The following is a 14520-nucleotide window of genomic DNA, read 5'->3' as shown; positions in this document are numbered from 1 at the left end:
GCTCTGTGCGGGTTCGCAAGTTCCGCATGGAATCCCTGCGGTCGGTGGTGGCTGCCCTGGTTCCGGGGGAATTCATGGCCTCCATCGATTTGAAGGATGCGTACCTTCACATCCCCATTTTCGAAGGTCACCAGAGGTACCTTCGATTCGCCATTGCGGAGGATCACTACCAGTTCGTGGCGTTGCCTTTTGGTCTCGCCTCGGCTCCGCGGGTCTTCACCAAGGTGCTTGCACCGGTTCTGGCATTGTTGAGGGCCCAGGGCATTTCTGTCCTGGGGTATCTAGACGACATCCTGGTTCGGTCTGCGACCAGCCAGGGTCTGGAGGAGGACCTGTCTGTCACGATGCAAACTCTACAGGAGTTTGGTTGGACGATAAATTTTCCAAAGTCGACACTGAGTCCGTCGGTTCGTCTTCCCTACCTGGGAATGATTCTGGACTCGGTACAAGCGAAGGTCTTCCTGCCGGAAGACAAACTCAGAACTCTTCAGGAGGAAGTCAGGTCCCTCAGGGACGTTCCGCACTCGTCTTTAAGGACGTGCATGAGATGTCTGGGATTGATGGTCTCGGCCTTCGAGGCGATTCCCTTCGCCCAGTTTCACACGCGGGGTCTCCAAGCGGAGATCCTGTCCAAGTGGGACGGGCGACCTCAATCTCTGGATCTTCAGATCTCGTTGAGTCATCGCACCAGAAGAGACCTTCTGTGGTGGCTCCAGTCCCCGATGGTGTCCGGGGGCAAGTCGTTTCGTCCTATCTCGTGGACGGTGATCACCACGGATGCCAGCCTGTCGGGCTGGGGTGGTGTTCTGGGCGTTCTGTCTGCCCAGGGGACTTGGTCGGAGGGAGAGTCTTCCCTTCCGATCAACATTCTGGAATTACGTGCGATAAATCTCTGTCTTCATCGCTGGACGGACCGGCTGCAGGGCTGCCCGGTTCGGGTGCAGACGGACAATGCCACGGCGGTGGCCTACATCAACCACCAAGGGGGCACCAGGAGTGCCCGGGCGGCTCGAGAAGTGGCCGACATTCTGTCTTGGGCCGAGACTCATGTCCCGGCGATAACGGCAGTTCACATTCCGGGGGTGGAGAACTGGCAGGCGGACTATCTGAGTCGCCAGACCCTGGATCAGGGGGAATGGTCTCTTCACCCGGCTGTCTTCCGGATGTTGTGCGCGAAGTGGGGTCTTCCAGATGTGGACCTGTTCGCGTCTCGTCTCAACAACAAGGTGAGAAGGTTCGTGGCAAGGATGCGCGACCCTCGGGCAGACGCGTCGGACGCGTTAGTGGCCCCGTGGCATCAGTACAGGCTGATGTACGCGTTCCCACCGATTCAGTTGCTGTCCAGGTTCCTTCGCAGGTTACTCTCGGAACGCAGCACGGTGATTCTTGTGGCACCGGACTGGCCTCGCCGGTCCTGGTACGCAGACCTCGTGAATCTGGCGGTCGACGCCCCTTGGCGTCTACCTCTTCGAGACGATCTACTGTCTCAGGGACCGATTTACCATCCTGCTTTACAGTCGCTGGCTTTGATGGCCTGGCTGTTGAGACAGAGGTCCTGAAGGAGAAGGGTCTCTCTCCAGAGGTCGTTCATACTTTGATCAACGCGAGGAAGTCTTCCTCGGGGAAGGTTTATTACCGTACTTGGAAGGCCTATTTTGCCTGGTGTGAGTCCAGGGGGTTTTCACCCCGCACGTACTCGGTTTCCCGTGTGCTGTCTTTTCTTCAGACGGGTGTTGATCAGCGTTTGGCGCTGGCTACGATAAAGGGTCAGGTGTCTGCGCTGGCCGTTCTGTTTCAACGTCCCGTGGCTTCCAACTCCTTGGTTGGCACTTTTATTCAGGGTGTGCGGCATCTGGTTCCTCCTAGGAGGGATCCTTTGCCCCCTTGGGACTTGAATCTCGTTCTTTCTGTGTTACAACGTGCTCCTTTTGAACTGATCAGGGAGATCTCGTTGTCTATGTTGTCCAAAAAGGTCTCCTTTTTGGTGGCGATCACTTCGGCTCGCAGAGTGTCGGAGCTGGCGGCTTTGTCCTGCAAGTCTCCGTACCTGGTTATTCATTTGGATAAGGTGGTCTTGCGACCTAATCCTTCTTTTCTTCCGAAACGAGTTTCGGATTTCCATCTTAATGAGGATATTGTCTTGCCTTCGCTGTGCGCGAAGCCTAAACATCCAAAGGAGGTGAGATTGCATTCTCTGGATGTTGTTCGGGCGATAAGGGTTTACCTTAAATCGACTGAGTCTTTTCGTAAGACGGACTCCTTGTTTGTTCTTCCAGAGGGTCCTCGGAAGGGCATGGCGGCTTCGGCCTCTACCATCGCCAAATGGATCAGGCAGACCATTGAACAGGCCTATGCTTTGCAGGGTAAGGCTCCTCCTGTCCCTGTGAAGGCGCACTCTACTAGATCTTTGAGTACGTCTTGGGCCTGTCGTCATGGGGCTTCTGTAGCCCAGGTGTGTAAGGCGGCGACCTGGTCGACCGTGCACACTTTCACAAAATTCTACAAAGTAGATGTTCAGGCATCGGCGGATGCTTCCTTTGGCCGCAAGGTTCTTAGTGCGGCTGTTCCATAGGGTCCCTTGTTGGGGACTCCTGGCTGTTGGGATAGTTTTTTGTATCCCCTGGTTTTTTGTCTTTTCCTGGGTTGTTGCTCCTGTTGAGCACTTGTTTTTTACTGTTGCCCAGCTGGTTTCCTTCCTTTGGTAAGGTTCCTTTCTCTGCTGTGGAGACTGCGTTGCCTTTTCGGCGCGGATGCGTTTCCCACCCCTCATGTTTGCACTGCTTTGGGACGTCCCCATATGTGACGAATATGAAGAGGCGGCGACTGTCGGAGGACGTAAGAGAAAACGGAATTTTTGTAAAATCTTACCTGTAAAATTCCTTTCTCTGAGTCCTCCGACAGTCGCCGCCCCCACCCCCTCTTTTGGGGTTTGGTTGTATACTCTACTGCTATTCCACTAAAACTGAGATATGGTTGCAGGAAGTAGGAGGGTATTGACTGAGGGGACCACCCCTTGAGGGTGGGATATGTTAAAAGCTTTATTGTTAACATATTCTGTTGCCTAGCTACTCCTTCGGAGCAAAGTGTAATACCCCATATGTGACGAATATGAAGAGGCGGCGACTGTTGGAGGACTCAGAGAAAGGAATTTTACAGGTAAGATTTTACAAAAATTCTGTTTTTTTATCATTTTAGGCCAATTTGGTTTCTGCTACATACTTTTGGTAAAAAAAAATCGCAATAAGTGTATTTTGATTGGTTTGCGCAAAAGTTATTGCGTTTACTAACAAAGGGAAAGATTTATGTCATTTTTATTGTTTGTTTTTTTTAACTAGTAATGGCGGTGATCTGCCTTTTTTTTTTTTTTTTGTGCGAGACTGCGACATTGCGGCGGACAGATCGGGCCCCTGACTGACATTTTTGGGGGTACCAGTGACATTACTACAGTAATCAGTGCTATACATATGCACTGTTACTGTAAAAATGTCACTGGCAGGGAAGGGGTTAACTTTATTGGTGATCAGTGGGTTAAATGTATCCCTAGGGGGAACTGTGGGGGGGGTGTGACTTTTGATGTAACCACAGAGACCTACGATCCTACATAGCGGGATCGTATGATCTCTGCAGTTAGACTAGGGAGAATGACAGGCGGCTTTGTTTACATCAGCCACCTGCCTTTCTCCCTCTCCAGTGGGAGATCGAGAGTGACCGGCGGACATCGGAGCCGCTGGTCACTCGCGCGGGGATGTCAGGGAATGAGCAGAGGTGGGAGCGCACATCCAGCGGCGCGCTTGCCCCCTAGAGGCTTGTGGGCGTATCGGTACGTCACTTTGCCCAGGAGGGTCGGCAAGGGGTTAAATCACAAACCTGTTATACTTGCCTGCTCTGTGTAATGGTTTTGCACAGAGCAGCCCCAATCTTCCTCCTCTTCTCAGGTCCCCCGCCAGCACTCCTGGCCCCTCCCTCCTTCCGAGTGCCCCTAAGGAGCTTGCTATGGGGGCACCCGAGCCTAGCCGCTGCTCTGTGTGTCAATTCAGACACTGTGCCGCCGCTCTGACCCACCCCTCTCTCTCATTGGCTCACTGACTTTGACAGCAGCGGGAGCTAATGGCGCCCCACTACTATCTCAGCCAATGGGGTAGGAGAGCCCTGGACAGCCAAGACTCTGTTCAACATCGCTGGATGGAAGAAGGATGAAGGGGCTCAGGTAAGTATTAGGGGGGCTGATGCACACTGAAGGTTTTTTTTATCTTCATGTGTAGAATGCATTAAAGTAGAGTTCTAACCAAAAATGGAAGCTCCGCTTTTCTGCTCCCCCCCCCCCCCCTCATCCTGTTTGGCACCTTTTGGGGGGGAGCGGATACCTGTCAAAAACAGGTACCTGCCCCCATTTCCGTGTAAGGTCACCTCGGCGATCTACGTCATTGACGACCCCTCCTCCTTTTCCCCCGCTGCCTTCTGGGAGACGCGTACAAGTCCCAGAAGACAGCGGGACCATTCAGAATGCGCAGTGCGACTCGCACATGCACAGTAGGAAACAGGCTTTGAAGCCGCAAGGCTTTACTTCCTGTTTCCTTTGGTAAGGATGCCAGGCCTGCACCCGGAGCCAATGGCTGAATCTGCTAGGGGTGCCGACATTGTGGGATACCAGGACAGGAAAGTGTCCTTATAGAAAAAGTCAGCTACAGTATTTGTAGCTGCTGGCTTACTTTTATTTTAAAGAGGAAGTAAACCCTCCTCTGCCCCTTGTACCTCTAGGTATGCCTATAATAAGGCTTACCTATAGGTACTGTAAATATCTCCTAAACATGCAGCGTTTAGGAGATATTTACCTTACATGCAGCCAGTGACGTCACTGGTGTATGTGCACTGAAGGAACGGCCGCTGGTGCCGTTCCTTCAGAGCCCCGTGCCGTGACTGTCAACTCCCGCGCGTGCGCGGGGAGTGACGTCACCGCGGCTCCGGCCAATCAGATGGCCGGATGCCGCAATCCCGGAAGACGGGCGACTGAACATGTCGCCCGTCATACAGGTAAGCGGGCGGCACGGCGGGGGCTCGTTCTATGGTAAGTATTTCATAATGAGCTAGTATGCAATGCATACTAGCTCATTATGGGTTTCTCTTTCAGGTTTAAATAAAAAATAAATAAAATTTGGGTTTACAACCTCTTTAATACACGCTCAAACTCCACTTCAAAAAAATCTTCTGACTTTACAACCACTTTAAATATTAAAATTGCTGCTCCCCACCAAATCGAATAAAAGAAAAACAAAAAAACAATTTTTTCCTTTGCTAAATGTTCCCCAAGGCGGTTTCCAGTCCCACATGTCATGTGTTTGGCCATACCTTGCCTAAATACTGCTGTTCTGTGAAGCCCTCAGAGGTTTGTTAGAGAACCTTAGCATCATGAAAGCCAAAGAACACACCAGACAGGTCAGGGATAAAGTTGTGGAGAAGTATAAAGCAGGGTTAGGTTATAAAAAATCTCCCAAGCTTTGAACATTTCACGGAGCGCTGTTCAATCCATTATTGGAGAATGGAAAGAGTATGGCACAAGACATGGCCGTCCACCTAAACTGACGGGCTGGGCAAAGAGAGCATTCATCAGAGAAGCAGCCAAGAGGCCCATGGGAACTCTGGAGGAGCTGCAGAGATCCACAGCTCAGGTGGGAGACTCTGTCCACAGGACAACTATTAGTCGCGCGCTCCACAAATCTGCCCTTTATGGAAGAGTGAGAAGAAGAAAGCCATTGGTGGAAGAAATCCATAAGAAGTCCAGTTTGCAGTTTGCTAGAAGTCATGTGAGGGACATAATTTTCCTTCTACTTCACAAATAAAATACATTTACGTTTTTGTTTGTAACATGACAAAACGTGGAACATTTCAAGGGGTATAAATACTTTTTCAAGGCACTGTACATGGAATTTTTGTAAGTTTTTTTTTTTTTTTTTTTTAATGTATTTATTTTTTTAATAAATTTGCACTACTTTCATGTTGTCATTATGGGGGATTGTTTGTAGAATTTAGAGGAAAATAATGAATTTAATCGATTGTCGAATAAGACTAACATTACAAAATGTGGAAAAAGTGGTGTTGTGAATACTTTCCAGATCCACTGTAATGGCGCTATTCCACTGCATGGAACCGAACGGTTCGGCTCGCTTTTGCATTTGGTGGTACCACATGGTACGGTGTAGGAACGGTTCGGTACGGCGGCGCTTTTCCACTGCATGGAACGGTACGGCTCTCAAAAACAGTACCACCTCGATTGTGGTTCCAAGAGGTACCATACCTGGTACCATATCCCACAATCCTTTGCATGCAGTCACTACTAGCCACTGATTGGTCAGAGAATCCCACCCACCCCGTTGTTATCCCACCCACTTAACTTTAGTACTACTTTAGTGGAAAAGCAAACCATACCGTACCGTACCAAACCGTTCCAACACCATACCATGCGGTACCAGCAGTGGAAAAGCAAACTGGGCCAAGCAGGGCTGAGTAGAGCTGAGCCGGTACTTGCAGTGGAAAAGTGCCATAAGTCGCTGAACGCCACCATTACTTGTAATAAATAAATCTTTCCCCTGGTTTGTAGACACGATAACTTTTGTGCAAACCAATCAATATACACTTATTGGGAATTTGTCTGTGAATGTCAGAGTTTTACAATGCCTCATGGGATGTGTAGTTCTGCAACAGCTGGAGGGCCGTAGTTTGGGAATCCCTGGGTTAAAGGAACGCACAAAAAATTCAAGTTCGAGTTCAAGTGGTTAATGGAGTTTGGATTCGGCGTGTGAAGTTCAGTAATGTTTGAGGAACTCTTCTCAGCAGAGTTGTATAAAGTACTCGAAACCCATACTTGAGTAAAAGTACAAGTGCTCGATCAAAAAGTGACTTGAGTAGAAGTACTAAAGTATTCAACATTTTTTGTACTTGAGTAGCAACATTTTTAAAAAAACTACTTGCAATACGTTAAGTACTGAAAGTAAAAGTACCAGTAGTTTTGAAAACAAAATTGCTACTCAAGTACTGAAAGTAAAAGTACAAGTACTGTGTTATGTAGTTATTAAAGAAAGAAGTCAAAAGTTTGAACATCATATTGTTTTTTATTATTTCAAATGCAGCTTTTATTTATACATACAGTAGCATTTATTTTCGTATGCGCTGATAATAAACATGTTTTGAGCTTCATGAAACCTGCCATCTACTGTTCTGGCAGTGGTAATTTTTATAATTGTAACGAGTAACTATGCAGCACAAAAAAAAAATATCGGAGTAGAAGTATTGAAATCATTGAAAAAATGTAGTGAAGTAAAAGTGGAAGTAGGAGAAAAAAATTCTACTCTAGGAAAGTACAGATACCGCCTTTCCGTACTTAACTAGAGTAGTGAAGTAGTTCTACTTAGTTACTATACATCTCTGCTTCTCAGGTCCGTTCAACTCACCTCTTACTTATGTAGACATTGGTGACTTCTCTCGGGGTTTTATGATCCTAATAAGACCTGTGAAAGTGTGCGCTGACCCCTGATCTCCACCAATCAATGATCCCTCATTGTTCTGCACCGTCAATCAATGATCCCTCATTGTTCTGCACCGTCAATCAATGATCCCTCATTGTTCTGCACCGTCAATCAATGATCCCTCATTGTTCTGCACCGTCAATCAATGATCCCTCATTGTTCTGCACCGTTTCTATAAATAGCACTACCCTCGTTGTTACCCGAGATAATCCCGGCGGTTGTGGAGAGTTAGGGCATGTCATCGCCTCGCGTTCCCTCTTCTGGAGGGGGGGGGTTTCGGTTACGGATCTCTCCATCCACCTGAGAGTCCTCGGTTTTGTTTGCCGCGGCCTCACACAGTGGCTGTTATTTCATATCGACCCATAAAACATTCAGGACGAGGGAGCGCAGCGTCGGGGCCGGTGGTGATGACGGTCACCTTGTGTTATACACACAGATAAGGCGCAGACAAAGGCCGGAGTCGTGACTCATCTCTGCCCAGAAGCCGTCTGAAGCTTTTCATCTCCAGGGCCCTTTGTGTGGCAGATTGCCGTACGCAGGAGATGCTTTGTCCTCCATCAATGGCACCGTCCTACAAAAGACAACAATGTACCCCCCCCCCCCCCACTAATCAATACAGCAAGAGTCTTCGCCGTGATAAACGCACTCTTTCACTTGATGGATCACGGCTATAAACCGCCCAGATCGTCACCACCTTCATCATCCTCCCTCCACACCCTGAGTACTGCGACTTCACACTCCTCCTGGTTTTGGAACCTTCAAAAAGAACTTTGCACTATTTACTGTATCAAACCAACTTTTTTTTTTTTTTTCTTTTAACTAGAACACAGAACCGGCTCACATATGTGCGATGTCAGAGATCACATGTGATTCGGAGCGCACTGCTCTGAAAATCGCATGCAATTTCTGTGCGATGCGAATTCAGACATACAGATTGTATGGCTGAATTCACATCGCATTCGGACAAAACTCATACAGGACCCTTTTTTGAGTCCGCACCAGAGTTGGAACACATGGGTGTTCACACCTATGTGCTCTGATTCATGTCCGAACTGATAGTTCACACTGCGATATGCAAACTGATCTGGGGGTGTCGTTAACTTTGTATTGACACCCCCAGCGATTTTTCATATGGCAGTGTGAACTGCCTGAGATTTGAATGTGATGCGGGAACCCGCAGTTAAGGACCAGGCCTATCTCTGACACTTGTTGTTTACAAGTTAAAATCAGTATTTTTTTCAAGAAAATTACTTAGAAGCCCCCAACATTATATATATATATATATATATATATATATATATATATATATATATATATATATATATATCTAGCTTATTTTTAAAATTATAATAATATACAGTGCCTTGCGAAAGTATTCGGCCCCCTTGAACTTTACGACCTTTTGCCACATTTCAGGCTTCAAACATAAAGATAAAAATTGTAATTATTTTGTGAAGAATCAACAACAAGTGGGACACAATCATGAAGTGGAACGAAATTTATTGCATATTTCAAACTTTTTTAACAAATAAAAAACTGAAAAATTGGGTGTACAAAATTATTCGGCCCCCTTAACCACTTAAGCCCCGATAGATTTTACCCCCTTCCTGACAAGGGGTTTTTTTGCGATTCAGCACTGCGTGACTTTAACTGATAATTGCGCGCCACAAACAGAGCTTTCTTTTGGTGGTATTTGATCACCTGTGCGATTTTTTGATCATGCGCTATAATCAAAAAAAGAGCGACAATTTTGCAAAAATAACTATTTTTTTAACGAGTAATGGCGGCGATCTGTGATTTGTTTTTTGCGGGACTGCGACATTGCGGCGGACAGATCGGACCCCTGACTGACATTTTTGACACTTTTGGGGTTACCAGTGACATTACTGCAGTAATCAGTGCTATAAATATGCACTGTTACTGTAAAAATGACACTGGCAGGGAAGGGTTAACTTTATTGGGGAAGGAGGGGTTAAGTGTGTCCCTAGGGGTGTGCTTCTAACTGTAATTGGACATGGCTACTGGTGTAAGAACAGAGATCAACGGTCCTACATAGTAGAACCGTGTGATCTCCATTTTTACACAGGGGAGAATGACAGGCGGCTTTGTTTACATTAGCCGCCTGCCTTTCTCCCTTCACGGCGAACGATTTGCGAGTGACCGGCGGACATCGGGTTCACACGCACTGACTTGTTAGGGAACGAGACGGGGCAGGCGCGCACCTCTGCGGGCGCGCGCTCGCACGCTATTGGCTCACAAGCTAGTGACAGGCTAGTGACGTACCCATACGTCACTTTGCCTGGCCGGGGCTGACCGCCGCAGTATATGTACTTGCGGCGGTCGGCAACCGGTTAAGTTAATACTTTGTAGCGCCACCTTTTGCTGCGATTACAGCTGTAAGTCGCTTGGGGTATGTCTCTATCAGTTTTGCACATCGAGAGACTGAAATGTTTGCCCATTCCTCCTTGCAAAACATCTTGAGCCCAGTGAGGTTGGATGGAGAGTGTTTGTGAACAGCAGTTTTCAGTTCTTTCCACAGATTCTCGATTGGATTCAGGTCTGGACTTTGACTTGGCCATTCTAACACCTGGATATGTTTATTTGTGAACCATTCCATTGTAGATTTTGCTTTATGTTTTGGATCATTGTCTTGTTGGAAGACAAATCTCCGTCCCAGTCTCAGGTCTTTTGCAGACTCCATCAGGTTTTCTTCCAGAATGGTCCTGTATTTGGCTCCATCCATCTTCCCATCAATTTTAACTATCTTCCCTGTCCCTGCTGAAGAAAAGCAGGCCCAAACCATGATGCTGCCACCACCATGTTTGACAGTGGGGATGGTGTGTTCAGGGTGATGAGCTGTGTTGCTTTTACGCCAAACATAACGTTTTGCATTGTTGCCAAAAAGTTTGATTTTGGTTTCATCTGAGCAGAGCCCCTTCTTCCACATGTTTGGTGTCTCCCAGGTGGCTTGTGGCAAACTTTAAACAACACTTTTTATGGATATCTTAAAGAAATGGCTTTCTACTTGCCACTCTTCCATAAAGGCCAGATTTGTGCAGTATACGACTGATTGTTGTCCTATGGACAGAGTCTCCCACCTCAGCTGTAGATCTCTGCAGTTCATCCAGAGTGATCATGGACCTCTTGGCTGCATCTCTGATCAGTCTTCTCCTTGTATGAGCTGAAAGTTTAGAGGGACGGCCAGGTCTTCGTAGATTTGCAGTGGTCTGATACTCCCATTTCAATATTATCGCTTGCACAGTGCTCCTTGGGATGTTTAAAGCTTGGGAAATCTTTTTGTATCCAAATCCGGCTTTAAACTTCTCCACAACAGTATCTCGGACCTGCCTGGTGTGTTCCTTGTTCTTCATGATGCACTCTGCGCTTTAAACGGACCTCTGAGACTATCACAGTGCAGGTGCATTTATACAGAGACTTGATTACACACAGGTGGATTCTATTTATCATCATTAGTCATTTAGGTCAACATTGGATCATTCAGAGATCCTCACTGAACTTCTGGAGAGAGTTTGCTGCGCTGAAAGTAAAGGGGCTGAATAATTTTGTACGCCCAATTTTTCAGTTTTTTATTTGTTAACAAAGTTTGAAATATCCAATAAATTTCATTCCACTTCATGATTGTGTCCCACTTGTTGTTGATTCTTCACCAAAAATTAGTTTTATATCTTTATGTTTGAAGCCTGAAATGTGGCAAAAGGTCGAAAAGTTCAAGGGGGCCGAATACTTTCGCAAGGCACTGTATGTATGCACTTTAGCTGGAGAGATTGAGCTCAGTAAATAATGGACTTTTTTCAGCTTAGCAGCTAAGTGTAGTTTGCAAGACCTGTAAATGGATATTAAATGTGCAAAAAAAAATACAAAATCTTCAGACGTAATCTTCATTACTTCCTAAACATAAATTTAAATTGCTGTTTTTAGTTGTATACACGATGAATGGTTTGTTGCGGTGTGGCGCGGCGTCTCCTCTGTGCCAGTTTGGTTTGTTTTTTCCCAGTGACGGGTAATGGGACACCTCAACGTTTTGTATCCTGAAGCTCAAAGCTCAAACGCTGGAGCAGAAAAAAAATCAATAATTCTCTATGGAGAAGATTCACAAATCCACTCCAACCACCTGAAGCACAAAACAGTTCTCAGGCAGATTAAAGCGATTTGACGTGTTTTTATTCCAATATAAATAAATGGAAACGCATCATTCGAGCGAATTTCTGCTCAAATTAAAAAAAAAATAAAAAATAAATAAAATGGTAATAATATATGAATCAATAAATGTAAAATAAATGCAGAGATAACAAAAATAATCATAAAAAAAATAAAATTAATAATATGTAATAATACATAAATAATTAACCCCTAACTTTAAAATATAAATAAATTATTATTATTGTTAAAAAAAAAATAAACATCCAACCCCCAAAAATAAAGAAATTACTAGAATAATAACTACTTTATTTATTTTGTGTTAGGGTATTTAGCTATTTATTATAATTTCTATTTTTTTAAGGTTTAGGTTAGGGGTTAATTATTTATTATTACTTAGTACTCATTTATTGAATGTATTTATTATTGGTTATACATAAATGCCCAACCCCTAAAAAATAAATAAATTGCTATTACTATCATATTTATTTATTTTGTTTAAGGGTGTTTAGCTATTTATTATTATTATTATTTTTTTTTTTAAGATTTAGAGTTTTAAGTTTAGGGGTTAATTTATTTATTATTACTTAGTATGTGTATTTTACATTTATTTATTCATTTATTAGTAGTAGTAAAAAAATATGACTCTAACCCGAATACTAACCTAACCTTAACTTAAAATGTTTAAATGTATTATTATTATTATTACTACTATTATTAAGAATAATAAAATAATACAAAAACACCCAACCCCCCCCCCCCCCAAAAAAAAAGATTGCTATTATTATAATTATAATAATAATAGTAGTAATTATTTTGTGTTAGGGTATTTGGCTTTTTATTTATTATTATTAATAAATCTCTCTCTCTCCTCTATCTATCTTTCTATATATATATATATATATATATATATATATATATATATATAATTTTATGTTTTTTAAGGGTTAGAGGTTTAGGTTAGGGGTTATTTATTTATATTACTTAGTATTCATTTATTGAATGTATTTATTATTATTTATGAATATTATTATTTATTTGTGTATTTTATTTTACACTTATTTAATAATTTAGTAGCAGTAATAACACCCTAACAAAAAAAAAAAAAAAAAAAATAGTTTATAACCCTAACTCCAACTAATAATCCTAATGGAAAAAAAATAAAAATAAATGAATAATAATAAAAAAGAAATAAAAGTTAATGGAAAAGCTGAAATGCCAAACCGCAAATGATGCAACAGATAAGTTTTCTCTATTGGCTAATAAAAAAACGCCAAAGCTTAAAAGCGCGCAAGTTGGGCATAAAACGCACGGAAAGACGCTCCACTCAGGTGTGAATGCAGCCTTAGTCCATGGTGTGGATATCAGTTGGTATTCTGTAGTCCATGGTGTGGATATCACCGTTGGTAGTGTGTAGTCCATGGTGTTGATATCACTGTTGGTATTGTGTAGTCCATGGTGTGGATATCACTGTTGGTAATGTGTAGTCCATGGTGTGGATATCACTGTTGGTAATGTGTAGTCCATGGTGTGGATATCACTGTTGGCAGTGTGTAGTCCATGGTGTGGATATCACTGTTGGTAGTGTGTAGTCCATGGTGTGGATATCACCGTTGGTAGTGTGTAGTCCATGGTGTTGATATCACTGTTGGTATTGTGTAGTCCATGGTGTGGATATCACTGTTGGTAATGTGTAGTCCATGGTGTGGATATCACTGTTGGTGTTGTGTAGTCCATGGTCTGGACATCACTGTTGGTGTTGTGTAGTCCATGGTCTGGACATCACTGTTGGTGTTGTGTAGTCCATGGTGTGGCTATCACTGTTGGTATTGTGTAGTCCATGGTGTGGCTATCACTGTTGGTATTGTGTAGTCCATGGTGTGGATATCACTGTTGGTATTGTGTAGTCCATGGTGTGTCTATCACTGTTGGTGTTGTGTAGTCCATGGTGTGGCTATCACTGTTGGTATTGTGTAGTCCATGGTGTGGATATCACTGTTGGTATTGTGTAGTCCATGGTGTGGATATCACTGTTGGTATTGTGTAGTCCATGGTGTGGATATCACTGTTGGTGTTGTGTAGTCCATGGTGTGGCTATCACTGTTGGTATTGTGTAGTCCATGGTGTGGCTATCACTGTTGGTGTTGTGTAGTCCATGGTGTGGCTATCACTGTTGGTGTTGTGTAGTCCATGGTGTGGCTATCACTGTTGGTATTGTGTAGTCCATGGTGTGGCTATCACTGTTGGTATTGTGTAGTCCATGGTGTGGCTATCACTGTTGGTATTGTGTAGTCCATGGTGTGGCTATCACTGTTGGTGTTGTGTAGTCCATGGTGTGGCTATCACTGTTGGTATTGTGTAGTCCATGGTGTGGCTATCACTGTTGGTATTGTGTAGTCCATGGTGTGGATATCACTGTTGGTTTTGTATTCTTACAGGGCGACCACAAACCACAAAGTGAAGGAGACGGTGGCCCTGGAGCTCAGCTACGTCAACTCCAACCTACAGCTTTTAAAGGAGGAACTGGAGGAGTTAAACAGCTCTGTGGACGTTTATCAGAATGAAAGGTGAGCTCACTGTTTTTCTTCCCAGCTGTAGGCCTCCATCCTACAGGTCTACTACATATATGGACTGGTGGCAATTTTCTGAATGGGGGGGGGTGTGTAGGGAGGAAGGATGATGGGGGGGTGTAGAGAGGAAGGATGATGTCGGGGGGGGGGGGGGGGAAGGGTGTGCAGGAAGAATGATGTCGGTGCCAAGCTTATCCATCAGGGTAACAAAGCACTCCCATGTCTGATCCCTAGCAAAGGCCATCTGTGATTGGTGAGCTTGTTTTATAGCC

At 44.5% G+C, this 14520-nt stretch overlaps 1 protein-coding gene across 1 annotated transcript in view; it reads left to right on the top strand.

The window, feature by feature from the left end:
- RHPN1 (rhophilin Rho GTPase binding protein 1) overlaps window positions 1–14520 on the top strand; it is a 150421-nt gene that overhangs the window by 66211 nt on the left and 69690 nt on the right. The window contains exon 4 of the mRNA XM_082259091.1: window positions 14117–14245. Within this exon, the coding sequence (XP_082115217.1) occupies window positions 14117–14245 (129 nt within the window). The remainder of the gene's footprint in view (window positions 1–14116; window positions 14246–14520) is intronic.

Source organism: Pelophylax lessonae (genome assembly GCF_965119305.1).
Source record: "Pelophylax lessonae genome assembly, chromosome: 5".
Taxonomy (NCBI): domain Eukaryota; kingdom Metazoa; phylum Chordata; class Amphibia; order Anura; family Ranidae; genus Pelophylax; species Pelophylax lessonae.
The sequence above is the reverse complement of the archived record's forward strand: the minus strand, read 5'-3'. Positions and strand labels throughout refer to the sequence as shown.